The sequence below is a fragment of the Lissotriton vulgaris genome, chromosome 9, assembly GCF_964263255.1.
Source record: "Lissotriton vulgaris chromosome 9, aLisVul1.2, whole genome shotgun sequence".
NCBI classification, from domain to species: domain Eukaryota; kingdom Metazoa; phylum Chordata; class Amphibia; order Caudata; family Salamandridae; genus Lissotriton; species Lissotriton vulgaris.
Genome location: NC_141697.1, coordinates 507,134,847 through 507,157,130, shown reverse-complemented (window position 1 = coordinate 507,157,130; position 22,284 = coordinate 507,134,847). Strand labels below are relative to the sequence as shown.

General features: G+C 44.8%; 1 protein-coding gene across 1 annotated transcript in view; it reads right to left on the bottom strand.

The window, feature by feature from the left end:
• TMEM260 (transmembrane protein 260) overlaps positions 1 to 22,284 on the bottom strand; it is a 645,490-nt gene that overhangs the window by 572,945 nt on the left and 50,261 nt on the right. Inside the window, exon 2 of the mRNA XM_086937970.1 lies at positions 2,442 to 2,473. Coding sequence (XP_086794096.1) covers positions 2,442 to 2,473 — 32 coding nt within the window. The remainder of the gene's footprint in view (positions 1 to 2,441; positions 2,474 to 22,284) is intronic.

Here is a 22,284-nt window from a genome sequence, read left to right as displayed (position 1 = left end):
GTCCTTCCCAGAACGAAATCAAGCATCCGAGGACCGGACCGGTTTTGAGGTAACACCTCTCATCAGCCCGACTAGCTTGACTCCAGTGGTGTGGAGTGCCTGGGACCCACGTCTGAGCATCCCCAGCGCACTTATGTGGGTGGCACACTGCCGCAGCCGCACTTTGTATGGCCAATCACGGTGTGACTTCATGTGCAGCCATGCAGTGTGACGTTCTCTCCAGGCTAGACCTTGTGCTGGCTGGGCTGGTGTGGTGGTGTTGTACTGTACAGACTAGTGCTGCCTGTCTGTCTGGTCTGCTGCTGCATAACTCACCTCACTGTCTGTCTGGCTGGTCCGGGTGCTCCGTCTAAGTGGACACGACACACATCGGACAGTCTGCTGAGATCCCGCGAAAAAATTAAAAGTAAGAGTCGAGTCTGTTGGAAATTTATTCGGAATGGAAATAAATTAGAATCTCGTCAAGTGTTGCTGACTGACTGTGCTGCTATATGTTGTTGTGGTTGTGGTAACTATTTATTATTTGGTTATTGAATATGAGCCGGTCAGATCAGCAAGATTGGGTGCATACCGTGCATTTAAAAGTCGTGTCCAATAAGTTTGCGCGCCCGCCGCGCACAGCACTGCATACATTAAATATAAAAATTGTAAAGAAGTGAAGTACTCCTTTACAACTTTTATATTTTACTTTATGCAGAGTTATGCAAGTTAAATATAAAACTTCTTTCCAGGGACATAGGGAAAGATGGGGGGGGGGGCCATTTCACCCGGCGCTGCAGGCGCTATTTTGGGTTTTAGGTGCAATGGCGGCGCATGACCTAAGCCCTTTGCACAAGGACAGGGGGCGCCACCGTCCCATGTGACACCAACACATTTCACACTCGGCTGACATTTGATTCATTTCCAGGCCTGTTCATTTCACAAGTTATAGAAGTGAGGCCTAAAATGCTGCGGCTTGTCACTTCATGTCACCTCCGCATTAGACAGGGATACCCGACGGCCACGCAAGGGATGGCGGGGAAACACCTGGCGTGGGGCCACAATGAACCCTCCGCGGTGGCTGGCAGTGGAGGGGGTTGGGGGGGCACTGGCTTCTCCACGGTCCACGGTCACATGCAGGGCTAAGGTTCTGGGGCCCCAGCTCCTCAACCATGACCTGTAGTGACAAGGGTATACCCTCTCCTCCACCGTTTCATGCAGTGCTAGGGTTCTGTGTTAATTCTCCAGTAAAAAAGAGTGTTGCTGGTGTTGAGAGTGCCTTATATTGGAGCTATGCTGCTTTCCACTTAAACTTGAGAATTACCCAGAGTTCTCTGCTTCTTTTTTTTATAATTTATGCGTCACTCTATGCCTGAAAGGGAATTTTATTGTGTATAGATATATATATATATATATACACACACACAAACTACCATCAGAGTGGAACTATTCTTGGATAATAACAACGTCTTCTTGGACTAACAATGCCGCATTTATAAATGTCAACACTCTAAGCAGCAGTACTAACTCAGCAGCGTGGAGGGTTAAAAACATGTCAGGTTGCTCTTTTGGGCTTCTAACTTCACAAGCACTCAGCAGGTTTCAACCAATTAACTTTTTACTGCAGCAAACAAGATGCAGCAATTCCCCTCACACTATCTGTACTTAAGGCAAGAAAAACATGAAGCCACGCTGTCATGTGTCCAACTTTCAGCACGTTTTGGTCTTTTTTAGTTTTTAATAACAAAATTAGAAATCCCAGAGTTTAACTTTGCTGTCACCTAAAAAAAAAAGTAAGGGCTGAAGGTTCCACCCAATATTTATTTTCTGAAATGTATCCCATTGCATGTGCATAACTTCTGTGCTAAAGTACCAGTCAAAGTGTCACTCATAAGGCATTTCAATGTCACTCAAACACATGGAACATATGGAAATGTCACACATAAGCGGTCTGAAAACTTGGCAGCTATGTGCTTCGATCAACAATCAACTAACCAGAAACACAGTTCATGTTTGGATTCATAAGCGACCATATATTTATGACAGTCAACCATTTCTGTGCTTAGCTCGCGCAATGGTGGGACCACACTGCTATCGGATTACCACCCTGATCACAGTCCTAAAATCTTGGCTTAAGGGATCATGGTCGTTAATAAAGTTGATTAAATATTACAACTTATTAGGACTATTGAGCCAAATCATTTTTTGCTCCCAAGCTTATGAAAAAGAGGGTTGCTAATAAGCCATTTACAGTATGTACAGCAAAGTCGTTGCTTCATAATTCCATTTAATTGGATTTAAAACTTAAAGCAAATTGTCGCATAGTCTACTTGCTGTGTAAGTTAGCAAAAACGGAAGCCTGGAAATAAAATGAATGTACTTTACTCCATGCTTTATTCAACCTTCTTAATTCCTAAAACTGCTAATGAGAACACTGATTAAACAATAAAACGAATACTTACCCCGAGCTCGTACGAGGCTGTGATCAGCTCCCCTGTGAACAAATAATACAAAACCAATAATTACTATCGGGAAATGACACTGCTCCAAGTTTTCCAAATCCACATGCCTGCGCTGCGGTTTTGCATTAATACGACTTGATAAATCTCCAGAGACTTCACAGCGTGAAATTTTCAAAGATCATTTTCGTTCCACTGTCTCTTTTTTTCAGAATCTAAATATCTTGAATTGAGAGGCAATCAAGGGTATCTGTGTTTAACCATGGACAGAATTTACCTTGCACTGAAAGGCATTTTAAAAGCCTTACATTCTCCAGTATGAGCCTCGTAAATGCCTCTCCGTGTGTCTGTTTGTGTGTGTTTGGGCCCAGAATTCAATTAACTCCTCATGAGGCTTTCCAAGTTCCAGGGGATTCACGTGGTTCTTAGAACAACACATTTTGCACAGTGCGTGCAAGCTCCTTTTCCAATATACAGTATACTTGGTAAATCGCAACCCAAAATCCTTCCATTATTTCTACAACGTGAATCTATATTGTGACCCTGAAAGTTTGTCTCGCCATAGCAAACCGAATGTATTGTATAAAAACGGGATCGTTTGTGAATGAATAATGGGGTCGATTTTCTTGAAGAAACTATTTTAATTTAGTTTCAGATGTAGCTGCAAAGTGCCAAGGCGTGGAAAACATCAGCACTTCTTAAAACTTGCACAGTTAATGGTAACAATATACATCTAGCCTTCCCAGAAAGCTCTCACAGAATTTAAAGTCTGGCATATCTGCTATAAGCACTAATCTCTCTTTTACGGATTTCAAATTTGGACTTCACATCATGTCCTGCTTAGCCGATTTCACCACTTTTTCGACGGCAGTCTCAGTTGCCCTTGGTGGCCACAACCACAAGGGGCCCCTATTCAGCCCAAGGCCTAAAATATGTGCAAGATATGGGAGTCTCAGAACTCCCACACTTCATTTTGCAGGGAGGTCCTATCATTTTACATTACGCCACTCCACACTCCCACGCATTCATCTTTGAATTTTCAACGCCAGAGTCACTGCTTAATCACATTCTGTCTACTACCCCTTTTCTACTATCAAACTTCTGCGACAAAGACAACATTTATTTTCACCAAACCACTTAGTATACATAGTAGATACCTCCCCTCTATAAAAGATGTTGTTTCTTTCTGACTGGTTTCTATCTCCAGTACTTCCTACCTCGCTGTCCAGGTACTTCTCTGTAAATGTGTGTGTAAATGTGTTTGTATTTATATAGCGCCTTCTACCCTGAGGTCTTGTAGCGCTGTATTCATACCCATACCGCTGTGGAACCCTACCTGGCTTTCCTGTGAAGTATCCACTCCTGGGCACCCCCAAGGTGAAGCCAGGAATCCAAGCGCTGCTGGAGCCTCTGTGGAGATTAAGCAAACTATTGCCCAGAGTCACAGAGTAGGACCCATGATTAGAATAGGCACAGAGGCGAGAATTATCAGGTCTGGGGAGATTGAGTCCAAGAGCCACCGAAGCGGGAATTGAACCCTGGTCCTGGGCCAGACCTCTGCATCAGGGTCTGCCGCTCTAACCATTAAGCCACGCTAACCCATTCTCTCCTATCTGTATTGATACTTTTATTCCTCATCAGAGACATTTTGATAATTTTGCACATACCCCATCTCTCAAGCCCTTTAGGTTATTTTAAGTTTTCCAATTGCATATATATCGCTGTACCTATATCTTGAGGTCTCTAATGAAATCTCTGATACATCCTCAAGTTATACAACACTAAATTAATACATTGTAAAATAGACTGGCAAGAGTAAATCATCATGAAAACTGAGGAACAGAAAATCAAATTCCCACTCACCCAATTCACCAGAAACCCCATAATACGTAAGCTGTTGAAAAAGACTCTCTGCCAGACCTGTTTTTCAGCCAACACTTCTTAAATGCTGAAGCACTTATGCATGCACTCAAAATAGGAAATTTGACACTCCAGACTCTTATGGGGAGTGCCAATGGCTAAAAAACACACGAAAGGCTGAAACTCAGGTTAGTTGGCAACTGTTCAGCAAGTAGGTCAGAAAAAGACAATGCTAAAGCAGACACTCGCCTATACTTAACTATTGAATTTCCTATCTTCCCCCAAATATAGAGCTCTGGTAACCGGGACCCCTATGTTAATATGTATATATGTGAACTGAAGGTTGATAGTCAAAAATCAAAACTAGTTTGGACAGATAAGTATTTGCAAACACGCTTGCTACACCAATCGAGAGTGTTACCCCTAGATGATCGTGAGCATATTCATGTAAGCAAGACGAAGACTTGATACTGCCAGAGAAAACAGAAGGATGGGCCTTCCCAACTTCTTGCTCTTTCTAGTTTGGGAATGAGCTGGGTGGCTTACACAAGATGTTGCCGTAATAGTAGCTTTCTGGGGTAATTCATTGTGTGGGACAACATAGCTACCGAGCAATGCCAATCATGCTGGGATTTGAACAAGCTGGTGCTGCCCTGAATCATCCGTATTCTTACTGAAGTGAAACACCATTAGGCTCATTGAAGTGTGAAATCCTGCTCCAACACCAGTGTCAGCAATTTTGAACTTTTCGGATGTAGTGCAATTGAAGGTAGGATGCAGCCTAACTGTCTTGGGCTGGATATATACACTGAACCCCATCTCCAGTGAGTCGAAAAGCTACATCATCACACACCAGGGTTGACCATGCAGAGATGATTCCTAAACATTCAGAGAAACAAATGTCTGTCTTCTCCTTTGCTAAGGCTGAGCTCTAAAGAGCCCTGTAAAGGTCTTCTGGCTTACCCATCTGCGATCTTATCTGCAAGGAAACTCAAAGTGCCCAAAGAGTTCAAAGAAAGCTGAACAAAGTACCCTGGTGCCCAGTTTACCATTACCAGAGATTAAGAGAACAGTTGCCCAAAACATATTCATCAGGTGCAGTCTCCCGCGCTATCAAATTAATTCTTCAATTTTATTCCACCTTTTCCCTCCTGCCACTTCAACATTACCCATTAGACCTCATCCGGCATGGCTAGAGCACAGACCAAACTCTAGTGACACACAAGGGATCAGAGGCATGACTGGGTAAAAAGCCAGCATCCTGTTGAATAGCTGAATCCAAAGCTCTAAGTAGTACCTCTGACACTCAAGGATTCACGTACCATTTGCATCTGAGTGTCAGAGCCCAGAATGAAGGCCTTCATTGGCAAGACGGGTCATGTCTGGACTAAGAGCCGTACAGCAACAGTCATCATATTTGGCAGTGACATCGTATTTGAAACTCCCCTGCAATAGGACAGCATTATACTGGTGTTTCGTGTGATTGTTCTGCGATCATTGCTCTGTGACCAGTGTATTTATTATTATCATGACTGTGAACTTAGACCTAGTGAAGGATTGGTGGTTAGATTCTTGTTCTGTAGATTAACAATGGTACACGCTTTGGTAAAAGCTTTTCTAAAATAAAGGCTATAATTTGGGATCATCGGATTCCAGACTACAGTCATCACGATAATTGTAATGACCACAAACAATCATTTTTGAGTTTGTCTGTATTATTTGATTTCTTAATATTTAATTCACATTTTTAAAATCTATGGACAACTACTCTAACCCATTAAAGAGTTCTCTTTCAAGGTAAAGATCCCAGCTAAACATTCTAACTTTACTGAGACTGCAATGAATGTTATATAATGTATCCAATCCTTCCATGAACTAAGCCAAAACTGCTCAACCACACTACATTGAAAAGTCAAGGAGGCTTTCGAGGTTTATCTTTCCATTTGGGATCAAGCTGCTTAAATCCTGATCAGTAGGAAGTACATGCCTTTGATATGGCTAGGTGGTATTTAGATATCCATGGATCTGGGGGAAAAGCCTGAGAGGCACCCTTCCAACCCTCTACCATATGACTGCAGATATATTTCAAGGCACATGATCTGCAAGTAAAAAATATATACTTGTTTGAACAAGCTTTTTGTGTACGTCACTCTCACCACCTAGTCAGAAAGGCTTCGTCAGAAGCCTTTCTATAGCTGAGTTTTAGCTCTATGAATAATAAAATATCACACTTTGTCCTTATTAGAGCGTAGCACAGATAATCATACTATGAAGTCCATAGTACAAAGCATACTTGGATGGAGTTCTATATTACCACATGAATACTAACACCTGTCTTTAGAAAGCTTTTCAAGCCTAGTCCATATTTGTATTGGCGGCCAACTGATGAGTTTGAGATACCTTCACACCTTCTCAAAAGCATGCAGCCCTGCGTGTGTGGAGGCCTTTTTTACTTCACCCCTTCTCGTTCTGATGCATTAGGTTTTGTTTCTGTTTAACCTTATTGTTGTCTGTCAGTGGTAAATGGCACACCATTTTTTAAACGTTTTCGGTTTCAGCTTCATCATAATTATCTGGAAGTCTACAACATCTGAAACTGTAGACACCATGCAGACACATACAACTGTTTGCTCCATCGCGGATTGTTAGAACATAGCAGCTGCGAATATGTCAAAAACTCCAAAATTTCTTGCTGAAAAGGGAGATCCTTTGTTGATTGGGGAAACAGCGAAAAAACTGATTTTACTCATATCTTTTTGCCATTGGTGGGAGAAACTGTAAGGAAACAGATGGTACTTCTTCACAATTTAGGTGTTGAATGAAGGAACATTTATGAGTCATGACGAGATACCATCAGAAGAGGAGATGGAGAAGCTGGTGGTTTAAACGAGATGTCTGTGCTAATGTTTGAAAGGAAGTCATTTTGGGTCACAAATTAACTTTGTGCTACAGAGACATAGTTTTTTGATGAGGGTGCAAGGAAGAACTGAGAAAATTGGAAACTATGTTGGAGTTTTGAAAACACTGGCAAGAACGTGTGAATTTGAAGCTTTAGCAGACTCCTTATTCGGAATCAATTAGTAAGGTGTACAACTTGTTCCAAGGTATAAATACAAACCTTTTGCAAAAAACATGATCTTAAGGAAGACATTGCTATTATAGAGGGAATGGAGAATGCTACTACATAGGTGAGAGAGATGAGCGTTGGCAGAAGTGAAGAGGCTCATTGTCCAAATGTTCAGTGATCAAAGAAAGAGTCAATGTGGTAGAAGGAGATTGTGCTCAAAGAGTGACTTTAGACAGCAATAGTATACTTAAGAGTAATGGCAGCAAAGAATTCCAGGGAAATTGTTTTGGATGAGGTAGTAAGGCACATCTTTTTAATAGTCCCGGGTGCTCTGTGAGATTAGACACATAAAAAATGTGGTAAAAAGGGACACTATGCTAGAGAATGCAAAGGCATTAAGAGGCAAGATTTGTCTTTTATTGAGTCTGAAACAGAAGTGATTCTGAGTGTCAATGGTGATGGCAGTGTTGATAGTGATCCTCGGGTACTGTCAGAATGTGAAATCATGATTGGTGATAAACATGTGCCAAGGATTCAGGCTCTCCCTATACTATGATGAGAAATAAGAATTGGGAGAGTATTTTTGGTTCTGAAAATATTGAGTTGTTACATTGGATATTAATCCAGCAGGATATGGTGGTGTCAAATCTGATGTGCTTGGTTATATTGTAATGTAATGTCCCTCTCGGTCACGTTCAGCCCGTGTACAGGGGACCGGGTTAATAGCTACAAAAGCGCTTTTCTGTATACTTCAGAATGTTGTAGTCCATGAGATAGGCCTAATTGGTTTTCACAAGAGAGAATAATTTAAAGAATAAAAGAAGGATTGCGTCGCTCTAATTGACTGACAACCTGGAAACTAATTCACTAGAATTTTGAAGCTTCGAGTAAACTTATCTAGAAACTAATGAAGATGGAGATAATTATCGTACAAGGACTCCAGCGAGAGAATTGACCAGAAAGAAGGAAAGCCGTAGGTTAACCCAACCACGGCAAAACGCGTTGGCTCAAAGGCATTGGAGTACTTATGAAAATAAAGAAAAGAACTTCAAGAGCCCCACTGTTAATCTTTGTGGACCTTTTGTGATACTTTCAAAACTGGGGCTAGTTTGCCCCTCTAGTTATTGCACCAACGAAAGGTAGTAGGATAATAAGGATGTGTGGCAGCTTACTTGACCGCAACAAACACATTTAGGTTGACAGACAACATCTGCCCAATATTTCTGAATCACTGACAACCTTAGGTAAGGCCAAGTTGTTTAGTGGGATGGACATATCATCAGCTTATCAGATTCCTTTATATGAAGAATCTAGACACTTAACATTTTTGTCACCCCTTTTGAGGAGCATACATATTTCTCTGCTTGCCCTATGGGTTAGCATCAGCTGTACCATGTTTTCAAAGGGTAATGAAGAAAATGTTGACAGACATATCAACAATTCTGGTGTTTTAAAATTACATTTTTCTGTTATGAGCCTGCTGTTTTGGTTGGCTGAGTAAAACTGAATTTTTGAATTTCTAAGGGATAAGACTAATTTTACAGAGAAGCGGTGTCAGATTTTGTAAGGAAAGGATGGCCTGATATCAAGGATTTATCCAACTGCTTGCATGGATTTCGGAATGTCCGTGATGAGCTGAATCTCTTGGAGGGGAAGGTGTGCAGATATTCGAGAGTTATACCCGAGAAGAAAAGGGGATACATTTGGCCAGTGAAGGACAGTTTAATAGAAGTCTAACCAAAGCAAAATTGAGACAATGGTACTGGGGAGGCTGTAGTCAAGGATTGTTGGCCACAAGCAGCAAATGATTAGGGGAGAATGTCATGGTCTCCTTCTTGGTCACAAGTGCCAACTAAACCTTCGGTGAAGTGGAGCCTGGATATTGTGGGATTGCTTGAGTTTTTGTCTCACAATAAACATTATATTTAGATGCTAGGTGACTATACTTCCAGTGTAGCTGGTGACCAAGTATGTAAGGGTGGTCAACACTCAAACAGGGATTGAGTTTCTTAAGTAGGAATTTCAGTGGGAAGGTATTCCGCCGTCTTTGGTAATGGACAATCATGTTCAATTTAGCTCACAAGAAATGCAAATGTTCTTAGGGAACCTTTCTATTTCGCATTCGAAAATGACTCTCCATTCTACTAAAGCCAAAGGTCTAGCTGACCAGATGAACAGAATGTTTAAGAGCTGCGTTCAGAGGGCAGCGGAGAATAAAGTTGTGTTAAAAAAAGTGCTTTGTGAAACTTGGTGGGCTCAAAGACACACCGAATTCCATCACTTTGGGATCTCCTTTTTTCATCCTGAGGAGTAGTTAACCAACTCAAAGCTCAATCCAGAGTTTTTGAAAATTGATGCAGGTGGGATGAGGAAGAATCCTACACGTTGAGATGATATCTGGAAGGCATAACATTTACCAAATCAATATAAAGATGGGTAAGATGTCAAACTCCCACCAAGTCAATTAGTTGGATGCTGGATGACAAAGTTGTGGTGAGAAAACCTGGTCATTTCAGGAGTTTAAAAATATTATGGGAGGGAGGAGCTTCGCGGGCAACCAAGACGGCCGCGTAAGCTCGGAGCTCCGCGGACCTTCCGATCCTCCTCATATATCCTGATCCACGGGGGTGGATTCTTATTGCTGGTGGTCTACTGAGGCGGGAGCTGCCTTCCGCCTTCGAATCGGTGGTTCCTACGCTGAGCTACGTCGAGTTGAACTCCGTGCCAGGGCTGTGCCATTGTCTCTCCGGTCTCCGCCACTCCGCACGATTGGACTGCGTAGTGACTGCCTGCTGTCCCTACTGGCGGAGTGCTAGTGCCTACAGTGCGTTCTTTCATCGGCCTGGTCTAACTGTCTAGCTCGGATTTTCTTCTTGGCTCGCTGGGCTCGGGCTTGGCTGGTGCAGCCCTTTGTCCCCATCGGAACCAACATGGCGGGCAGAGGGGACCCCGACAAGACGTCGAACAAAGGCGTCCGCGGAAAAGCACAGTCACAACAGAGTAGAATTGAGCGATATGTCCAGCCGAAGACGCCGCCTGCCACGGGATCTTCTGCCAAGAGCCTTCCATCTACGGGCTCACCAAACGGCTCCGAGCCTACCCTGAGCGACATCATGGGAGCCATTACCAGTTTTTGGGCGGACATGCAGCAGCAACATGAGATCTTGACCCACAAGGTGGACACTATGGCTGTTGATCTGACTCTCATTAGAGCCGACCTGGGCAAGACTAATGATCGAGTGAAGACACTGGACATTAAGACCTCCAGCCTAACGGCCGACGTCTCGGACCTGCAAACCGAGGTCCGGAACCTGCGGATGACTGCGGACCAATTCTCGAGGAGGCTGGAGGACTTTGAGGGACGTGCCAGGCGACAGAACGTCCGCATTGTCGGTGTTCCGGAGGGGTCGGAGGAAGCGGCGACGGACCTCTTTGTGGAGGACCTGATAAAGACCCATTTGGCACCGTCTGGTCTTAGTAACTTTTTCTCTGTGGAGCGTGCCCATCGGATGCCGGGCGGCCCGCCGAAGTCGGGCGTGGCGCCTAGACCCATCGTAGCACGGCTTCTCAACTTTCGGGACCGAGATGCGGTCCTGCAGGCGTCCAGACGGCATGGACCGCTTAAGTACCAGAACACTGAAATACACTTCTACCCGGACTTTACCAGGGCTGTTCAGCGACAGCGCCAGAGCTATGCGGGCGTAAAGCGGCGACTGCGAGATATGGGATATAAGTACTCTATGATGTTCCCTGCCAAACTCCGGATTGAGCATGAGGGCCGTGCCCTGTTCTTTGACTTCGCCGAGAATGTGAGTGAATGGTTGGACACTTTGTCGCCGCGTCGGGACGCTCAAGATGAACAAGATGGAGGTGCGGCTGGTGGCTCGGATCTATGAGACTTGGCTCTACTGTGTAACACCGGCGTTTGGTGACCCCGCTTCATGAGACTGTCGGTATTGTTTTTAAGTGACCCTGCTGACTTTCCTGTCGTTACATGGAGGGTGGCGGGAGGTGTTCGTGGAGATTCCTTACTCCTCTGGGACTTTTTGTAGAGTAGTTTATGGGGCGACAGGCACACTGCTGGTTGGGGGGGCTTTTTAGTCTGATGCAGGGGTGCAGGGTGGGGGGTGCAATTATACAAGTTTATTTGTTTGTTCGTTCTTTCTTTCCTCTAGGCAATGGATCATGTTTACTGCTGTTTTTCACTTGATGGTTGGGTTGGCTGGGGTTGGGTGGGACGGGTTGCGGGACGATGGGGGGTAGGAAATTAAAAGTGATCAGTTGGAATGTTAATGGGTTGGGTGACCGTGTTAAGAGAGGGGTGGTGATTCAACTGCTTAAGAGACATATGCCCGATATTGTGCTCCTACAAGAGACGCATTTGATTGGAAACTCCTGCAAAGCTCTTAATCGTAAAGGCTACAAGATGGTTGCCCACTCTGGGTTCTCTTCGGGCTCCCGGGGGGCGGGAATCCTGGTGCGTGCGTCCCTTCCCCTTGAGATAGACTTCACTGTGATTGATGAGAGGGGGCGCTACGCTGCAGTGGCGGGGAGATGGGAAGGGCGTTCCCTCGCGCTACTTTCGGTTTATGTTCCCCCAGGCCTACAATCCAGTACTTTCCAGGACCTTGGTGGCGCCATTTTGTCCTTGCCTGATGGTCTATTGATAATGGGGGGTGACTTCAACTCAGTCTGCTCTGGCTCCCTGGACCGCCAACCGCCGAGAGATCTCCGCAGTTCCCAACTGTGGTTACCTTCCTTTCTTGACTCCATGGGTTTGGTGGACAGTTGGCGACTTCTACATCCCGCGCTCCGCCATTTCTCCTTCCTTTCGAGTGCCCATGGTAGTCTCTCCCGTATAGACTACGTTTTTACCTTAGCTGCACATGCGTCTGCCGTGTCTGAGGCCCGTTTTTGGCACGGGGTATCTCCGACCACTCCCCGTTGTGGGTCTCGTTTGATTTTAACATCGTCCTGTCTGACCGGCCGGTGGCGGTTAACCCATGGTATTTCCGTAATCTCAAGACCCGTGCACTCCTTGCTAAGGCCATCGACCTCTACTTCTCGGAGAATGTGGGCTCGGTTGGCTCGGCTATTACCTTGTGGGAGGCATTCAAGACTGTGTTAAGGGGTGAGGCTCTTGCTCTCATTGCAGAGGCCAGGCGAGTCAGAGATGCCGACCTCACGTGTATTGAAGACGAGGTTTTGCGCCTCGAGTCCCGACTGGGACCTGAGCCCGACCCCTCTCTTTTACATGCCCTTTCCCTTAAACAGACGGAATACCATGATCTTTCCACGAATGCTGCCCTTACCCTGGCCAAGGAACAGCAAGGTCGTATCTACGACGTTGGGGATAAAGCTGGGAAACTGCTGGCTTGGCTGGACAGGCGCGAAATGGCTAGCCGCGTGGTGCCTGAGATCTTGGGCGACGACGGGGTCGCCGTCACGGACCCAAGTGCTATTGCCGAGTCCTTTGCTGATTATTTCCGGGGTGTCTACACTTCCAACTCAGACCGCTCCGAGGCTGACTCAGCTGCGTTCCTCTCAACGATTGACCTTCCCTGTCTTTCTGAAGAGGACCGTGCTGACTTAGATCGAGACATATCCGCTGACGAGATCGCCTTGGCGATCCGTGCACTAAGGTCGGGTAAAGCGACTGGCCCCAATGGTATTCCGGTCGAGTTATACAAAATTCGACCGGATGTGGTATCCACGCACCTGCGGACTATGTTTATGAAGGCACTGGACGAGGGCTTCCTCCCCTTAGATCAGAGGCTGGCCACCATCGTGGTTATTCACAAAGAGGGAAAACCAAGAGACGTGTGCCGATCCTATCGCCCTATCTCTCTCCTCAATGTGGAGCCTAAGATCCTAGCCAAACTGCTTGCCAATCGATTGGTTGGAGTCATCGGTGATTTGGTGCACCCGGACCAGTCGGGTTTCATTCCCCGCCGTAACACTGCCCTTAACCTGCGTCGGCTCCATGGTGTTATGGCCAGAGTCCACACCCTCGAGGAACCGGCGGTGCTTGCTTCTCTTGACGCCACGATGGCTTTTGACTCGCTTGAGTGGAGTTATCTCTGGGCGGTGCTGGCGAAGCTTGGATTTGGACCGGTCTTTGTGAGTTGGGTGCAACTCCTTTACGCTTGCCCGCTGGCTAATGTCACAGTCAATGGCCGCGTGTCGGCGTCCTTTGCCCTTCACCGAGGTACCAGGCAGGGTTGCCCCCTGTCACCTCTCCTGTTTGCCCTGGCTCTTGAGCCGCTTGCGGCCATGCTACGTACACACCCGGACTTACATGGCATAACCTGGGCCCCGGGCTTTGAAGATAGAGTTTCCCTGTATGCAGATGATATTCTGCTCTACCTTACTTCCCCCTGCAAGTCGCTCATTGTGGCATGCGACGTGCTCAGGCTTTTTGGACGCCACTCTGGCCTGGTCATCAACTGGGCCAAGTCTTCTCTTTACATTCTAAAGGGGGACACACTGCGCCTCCCCAGAGGCTGCAATATCCAGATGGCCGGACAGGGCTTTAGTTACCTGGGAATATACATTTCCGGTAGTTCTAAGGCGCGATACGACCACAATCTGCTCCCCCCTCTCCAGCGGCTGCGGAGAGACGTGGATAGCTGGCGCAGGCTCCCGCTCTCTCTCCTGGGCCGGGCAGCATTGTTCAAAATGATGTCCTTGCCCAGGTTCCTGTATGCCTTGCAGAACACTCAGGACCCGGTCCCGGCCCGCTATTTTCGGGAGATTGAGAGTTTGCAACGGGCCTTGCTCTGGGATGGTCGACCCCGTGTCGCCATCCAGAAGCTCACGTTACCGTGGTACGACGGAGGCATAGCCCTACCGGATGTACGTCGGTACTATTGGTCCTCTCAGCTCACTGCTATCAACCACGGCTTCTATGGCCCTACTGATGGGCCAGGCTACGCAATGGACAGGTGGCTCTTACGCGGTAGCAACTACTATCGTGCCCTGTATTCTAGATCCTTTGATCGGCGCCTGTCAGGCCCGACCAAGGCAGCGGTTCACATTTGGCGGACGATCACTAAAGCGCAGGGTTGGCAGGGCAGACTGACTAGGTTTACCCCACTGTACGACCCTGATATCTCGGGCAGGCTGTGGCACACCAAGGGCTTCGACAAATGGGATCTCATAGGCATCTCCAGGGTGGACGATATGGTTATTAAGGGCGAAGTCAAGACCTTTCCTCAACTGCAGGCCGAAAACCGTTTGGGCGATTCAGAGTTTTTCCGCTACGCCCAGCTGAGACACGCGTTGCTCTCTGCCAAGCCGACGGAGGGAGAGATCCCCGAAAGCTCCCCCTTAGAGGACAGGATACTGGATGGCCATATGCCTGACAGTGCTATTTCCCTGTCCAATAAGAAATTGATTAATGTTCGAACTGATCTCCTCCTGTGCTTGCGAGACCAATGGACGGCGGACGGCCTGGAACTTGACGATGAGGACTGGCAGAGTGCAGTGTCCTCCCCTAAGGAGGTCGCTATCTCCTCACGTCTCCGACTGGTGCAATTCAAAATCCTTCACCGGGTGTATGTCACCGGCCCTCGGCTCTTGCATATGGGATTCTCGCCAGATGGCCTTTGTCGTCGAGGTTGTGGTGCTCTCGCAACCTTTTTACATATTCTGTGGGAATGCCCCGTCATTGCCCCATACTGGGCGAGAGTGCACCGGATTATGGGAGAGGTGACTGGTGTGGTGTTGGCTGCAGAGGCGCGGAGGTGTCTCCTTAACGTTTGGGAACCGTCTGACCACAACACGGCACAGACTCGTTGGGTGACATTGGGCAATATGGTTGCCAAGCGTGATATTGCTCAAAAGTGGGGTGCTGCTACAGCCCCCCTGGTGGTACAATGGAAAGCCAACATGGATTGGTGCATGTTCCGAGAAAAGACGGTCTATGTAGCCAGGGGGAGGCCTCAGACATGGAATAAAGTGTGGGGGGCATGGAATGCGTACAGGGGCGATGTGTGCCTGCCGCTGGAACCTGTCCCTCTGAACGAACACTTGTCACCGTAACCTGTGACACCAACTGTTTTATGCCGTTTGTACTTCTCCTGCTTTTTCCTCCCCCCCTTCCTATCCTACCATTCATCCTTTTTATTGATTCTCTACCTGTCCTCCTCTGCCTTTTGCCGACTCCTTGACGTCTCTACTGTTCCATTGCCACTCTCACGCGCCTTTTGGCGTTTCTTTTCTTGGTTTAGTTCTCTTTCTTAAAAAACAAAAAACAACCTGCAATGTTCTGATGTGAATCACCTTGCACTTTTATCCTCCTGATTCTATGCTGCCTTGCCTCCGGGATGTTAGGCTGAATAGCTGTGTGCTCTTTTATAATAAAGGTTTTAAATTTTTTTTTAAAAAAAATATATATTATGGGACATTTTATCATGAAGTCAAGAGAAATGTGGTAGTTCGGGACTCGTGAGAAGAGTGAAACACATCCTGGTTAGTTAAAGCCTAACTCTTAGTTGTGCTTCCATATTTATAATTTTCATGGATTAAGAATACAAACAGAATTGCCTTCATCATTCCATAACATTGACTAGTTATCTCTGCCAATGTGCTGTGTCAAGGTACCTGGTCATTTTGCAAATATTGCCACACAATTTCTCTTTTTTTCTCAAATCGGAGGTTTTATGTATATTTTAATGCATATTTAACTAACTTTGCTTTTCTTTCATCTTTGTTCTGTTCCTGGATTCTAGATGTTAATTTTCTCAATTCTTTAATTTTGTTTCAATGTATTGTAAAGGTTGGAGATGTGTTATAACTTTGCTGAGGAACCGCTGCTATGTCATGGTATGACCCCGCTACTGGAGTCTTGAGGATTTCACAGGAGCCGGATTACTAAAGTTGGGCAGTTACTTTTGAAGATAAGCTGGCTAAAGACTGGTGGTTTTTATAATGCTCACTTAAACCACTCAATATTCTTACCTGCACCTGACGTCTTCTGTATTGGTTTTGTAGGATGTAACACTGTGTTAGTCTAGTGTAATTTGACTCAGAAGTGCAGCATTATATTGATAAATAGTTCAGGATTGAGGTTGCCATGAATCAGGTTAACGGAAGTGAGTCAAGTTTCGAATTTACCACAACACAATCCTTGTTATGGCCACGTTGCCAATCTTGAAACGGCAAATTTGTAAATGGGATCCTTTAGTGTGGTAGTGAACACACTTACACCCTCAGCAACAAATATATTTGCAATACAGACAGCAACGGCGAATTGGCATACTTTAGTGCCTTAACAGTGCTCTTCTCTGGAGCTTCAGAAGGCAGTTTTTCAGAAAACTATTTTAGCTGCTTTGCCGATTTAGCCTGCATTCAGTGCAACATAGCATTTGTCAAAAGGATTGTCAAGTTTTTATCTATCAATGCTATTAATTCTGATGGGCCAGTTATACAAAAGTTCAATATGTAGACAATGTTAAAGAACAAAGTCTGCATTCACATTAACATACATCTGTACGTTGCAGCATAACATTGCATCTTTTCTGTCCAATGTAGCCTTTTTAGACATCAATTCATCTGAAATGGAGATACGGATGAGATCAAGGACAAACTAAGACAAGATGAGATAGTTTCAATATATGGAAGACCATGAAATGAAGAATATCCAGCTTTGTGGGAAGTATGGAAAATCATTTGTGATAAGCAGACATCATTGTTAATGTTGTCAATGACTCATTGCCTTAAAGAAGTGGATTGGTCACCTGCTTAGAAGCTCAGCTCACCCTGTCGGAATAAGAGCTTCGACATTGTCAGTATGAGTTGAAACAGGTCTGGAAAGTCTGTAAAAAAAGCACCTGAACACTCTTTAGAAAGTAATTAGTAAATGTGCAGGTAAAGTAATTTGATATAACAATAAGGCTTTTCACAAGCAAGTCCTCTAAGGACTGGTAGCTCGGGTGACTTTGGTGAAACACAGCCACTGCGAGACCCCGCTGGACTATTTTGTTGAGCAAGAGGATGTTTCAGCAGATAAGAATATCTTAGACAAAAAAAACGAACACATCTATTAGCCAGGATTCTGTGATACAAGGGGTATGTGAATCAAGTAATCAACAGTTTCATGGAAGTCCAAAGAAGACTTGGCCACCCCTTGAGGATTGCTCGTCAGAAAGATAGTAAATATTTGGCATGGGCACAAAAGGAATGAAGTCACTAAGTGATAAACAACAGCAGTCTCAGCTGAAAGTGAAAGAAGTGAGAGCGGAGGTTCGCCCATACAGTGGGAAAGTTTGGCCTCCGTGGCTTCATAGTTATCAATGTGGCAGAATGAGCCCTGGAGCTTATAGGGATGCAGTGGTGGCAAGCAATACATAAATATGGTGGGCGCGATGGAACTCAACTCACTATAAATGCCACTCCCGCCCGGGGCGGCACTTCTCGCTTGGCGATAGTGGTGTCCACGGGACGGATAGGGAGGGATTTCCCTTCCTGCCCAGTGAAATGAGAATCCAACCAATCCTGGAGCTGCTCTCATGCTGTTTTCAGCAAGATGGGTTAAAGCAGGCTAACCCAGCATTTATTTTGAGGCGGGGGCCTGTGCCAGCAATCTCCCAGCTGTTTCACTGCCCTGGGATTGCTGGGTCTACTGTGCGCATGTTGGGCTGGCCGTCGCAAGACAGCTGGGCAATTCAACATGGGCACTGTGGACCCAGCTGTCATCCTGCAACTGCAGGATTCAGTCCCACCCCCTGCCCTCACAGGCACGCGATCCGGACCAGTGGCAAAACAAAATAGCATTACCATGCCATTTTATTTATTTGTGTTGGCCTGATGTGCTCGCAGCAGGCAGCCTGATGCTCCTCCAGCCTTTAGGAGGAACAATCCTGTGCGGATGGGGCGAAAAGGGAGTGACCATAGATGGTGGGTGGGCCAGGTTGCTAGGTCTGGGATCAGAAGAGATGTAGGAGGGAAATAGTCAGAGCTGACCAGGGAATCAGAGACCGGTTGCAGGAATGTCAAATGAAGCAGAGACACAATGAGAATGTCCAATATAGCAGGAGACTTCCACAGAAGAATGCTACTGCAAAGAGATGACGACTGTGGCAAGATACTACAGGTACCCTGGGAAATAATTATTTCACTGTTGTATACATTTGCGCTCAGCCTGAGGTGGCAGCCTAGTGTGACTGCAAAGAATAGGAGAAGGCCACTGAAAAAAAAGATGGATTTTTCTTTTGCATCTCGGATACAGACTACAAGTCTGGAGTGAGATAGAGGAAGACAGTTTTGAAGTATTCCTTCAGAGGACACCAACAGTAAAAAGTAGGAGAAATGTTTTTGAGTTTTGAGGAAGGATATAATATAACATTTTGTGCACTCTTTTCATGATTTGCATTAAGGAGGAATTGATGAAGCAAACGGCCTCTGGTTTTACTAACATGTTTATCTGTGGAAATGATGGCTAACATTGTGGTGCATGGGAAGAGTTCAATTCAGGCATTTTCAAGTACAAAGCTCTTTGTAGGTCAGGGTAGGGAGCTAATGGCAGCCTGAAAGTCAAAGATGGTGCCTACTGGGGCGCTAGAAGTATGGTGCTGTTCATGGAAGAGGACATGTGGAATTACTGCCAGTCTGCTGTAGGTGGCGAGAGGCTGAAAAGCTGGGAAGTTATAGGCAAGCATGAATGGGATGCACCTCAGCGTGTTATCTCCATTTCTGAGCTAGGAGAAAGTAGGTTCATGGTCTTGCCCTACAGCTTATAGCTGACCTGGAAAACAAGGTCCCAGTAGTGGCCAGTAATAAGATGTATGTATTTATTTTGGAGATATGGTGTTAGACCAGTCATCATGTGTAACTACCTTTATCAGGCATTTAGATCAAAAGTTCACTCAAGGATACTGAACCACCACCGGTTTGGACACAGATGCTTGGTTTGAGGTTCTCTATGCAAGGAAAGCATCTACTTCCATTCAGGGAACATGAAGATCCTAAGCTACTTTGCATGTTCTGGAGAAGATCTAGATAATTTATATTAGGAAGACCAGGGCTGCAATTGTAATCCATTAAAGAACCGCTATCCTTGATACAGTTAATCAAGGGCTGGACTGGAGCAAAAATCCAATATTGCCTCAAAAGCGACCTATGTATAACAGATTTCACAGTAGGTGAGATCTTGGTTGAGCAAGGTCAGTACAGGGAGAGCTCTTAAAGGAGGTGAGGCAATTCTGGGAAAAAGGCAAAGACTCCATCCACCTAGAGGGCAGGTGGCTATGGTTATAATACACTTTATTTACTTATCTCTGCAAAGAATGGGGAAATAATGGTCATTTTCAGTTAGGCCTACTGGTCACAAGGAGATTGCAGCACTAAGGTCCACAGAAAAAAACAGTAGGGGTGGGCAGAATACAGATGAGCGGGATGTGGGATGAGGGAACATGGATGAATCCAGTTGTGAGCATAGTTTGGAAAGATGCAGTGTCCAATGGGTGGCTGCAAATGGAGAGTCTGTGCAAGGCCCTTCAGTCACAAGGAAGAGCAACAGTGTTACACTGCCAAGCTAGTGGAATGTTCAGGTCAGCTAGCTAGCATAGGTAACATATAACGTATCCAGAGACATATAGCTGTTAACGATGTTTCACTTCTCTGGGGAATAGAAGCAGATACCGTGAAAAAAGGTTTTACGTTAGGCCCTGGTCTGATGGCTGGCAGCAGAGAAGTGAACATGCTATGGTTAGCAAGGATTAGAGAAACCTCACACAGACCATTCTATCAATCAGTCATAGTCAAAGAATGCCATTGGAGGCTAAGTACTGTGGTGCTGAGATGAGGACTGTGAAGGAAATATGAGGAAAACAGAACACCAAAATAATTGAGGCTGGGTGAAAGAAGAGGCAGAAGTACAAACAAAGTGAAAAACATCTTGGTGAATTAGGCCAATTCCAACTTAAATCCCACGGAAAACTACTATTTTTAGCCAGCCCACTTCAATAATTGGTTTGTTTGAATCAATAGTATTCTGGTATTGCCTTGATAGGGAGGGAAAGATGGAGAGCGAGATAGAGCGAGAGAGGGAAGGAGAGAGAGGCAGTGGGAGAGAAGTTAAAGGACCTTATAGTTAGGATCAAATTTCACTTGTTCAAAACCATTGAAATTCAGGAGTTATAGTTACATGAGCTAACCATAACTTACACCCCTGCAATGCACTGCTTTTGACCTCGCATATTACATCGCTCATGAAATGTCATTCTTCTAACTCACATTTCAACTTACGCAACACCTTACAATTCTCGTAACTCACGCACCTCTGTACAGTCTTCTCTACTCTCCTTCTACACTGCATTAACTGGTAATAGGTACTGGGAAAAGTCCAAACCTAATAAAACAATATGGCTGCCTTGGACTTTTATAACGGCAGTCACCAGCCAATCAGCTAATGACCTTTCATCTGTATATACCTCAAGAGCACCAAGGTACTACAGATCACAGTCATAGCTAAACTAAAAACACTTAGGTGCAGTACCACAAAGAACAATCTGCACACAAAAAAAAAATATATATATTTTTTTCGGACCACTCGAAATACAAAAGTCTATGTAAAATGCATTGGATTGTACACACGCTTTGGGAGCCCCCCATTTTCTTTGCACCCCCTTGACAAACCAACACAAAACTTTCAAGACTCCAAGAATGATATAGGGGCAAAGTTATTAAGGGACAAAAAAATCCCTATCTCTGGTAACCCTAACTCTTAATTGGCTACTGCCTCTCTGATTTGAGCCAGGCAGGCGGGAGGAGTGAAATTGTGTGTTTCCTGGGAACATCAAAGGACTGTGAAATCCCCGTGATCGAGCGAAGCGGGACAGGACCTTTACCTGAGAGAAGCAGTCCTCTCTCTGTGTTTATATCTAACATCCAATAAGGTGCAGGCAACCTGTTTAAATACATCATCATGACAGCTTGCGTTGATTCATGTTTTATAAAACAAGCAGGAAGAAGGCTGAATGCCGAAACATATTTGAAGGGGCCTCGTGAGTGCGGATATAATATATATATATATATATATATATATATATATATATATATATATTTATATATGCTGCAAAGACTAGTCCTTCAGTCCTTCAGTTTTCTTGCCCGAAAACAGACAGCCAACACACGCAAGAAGACGAGGTAGACCCCAATTTGGTGCTTCTTTTTTATTTTGCGTTAAAGTGCAACCACATCACCACGACGCGTTTCGGCAGCTCCCTGCCTTGATCACATGACAACAATGTCGTGGGATGCACATCCTTTTAAAGTGCTAGTGTGCGAATGGACATAGAAAAAATATTTAACAGTTTAACAGTTTTCTTTCTCGTGTGATACGTAAAATACAGGTTAAATAAATAATAAATGTAAAATACAATATTATGTCAACAGTGCATGAACTGTTAAGCCAAAGAAATTCCATGTATAATACATTATGGCTATCATCCACTCCATTACATTTGATAACCTTCAATTCATGACATATCGACTGTTATCATCTCAAATATCCATTCACTGAATACTAAAGTGCATCACCATGAATCCAAAAATGAGACCTAATGTGCTAATGCTAACGTGAAAATTTCAATTACTATACAAATAAATATAATACCGTGAGTGAAAAGAAAATATCCTTAAATTTATAATACACCCTGCCCATAAAGAATTTCACATCTCTGAAGGGATAAATATAAGAGAAGACAAATATATCAAGGGTTCTTCCATTTGACTGCCACCTTATACAATTTTCCAATGAGTGATTCCCACAATTGACAACATCAAAAAATCATATTTTTGTGTCATACAATTCATTCATTATTTATTAAAATTGCATAAATAATTAAAACCCTTTTTATACCAAAAATATATGAATTTCTCATCTTATAAAATCACCTATTTACATTATTTTGTAAA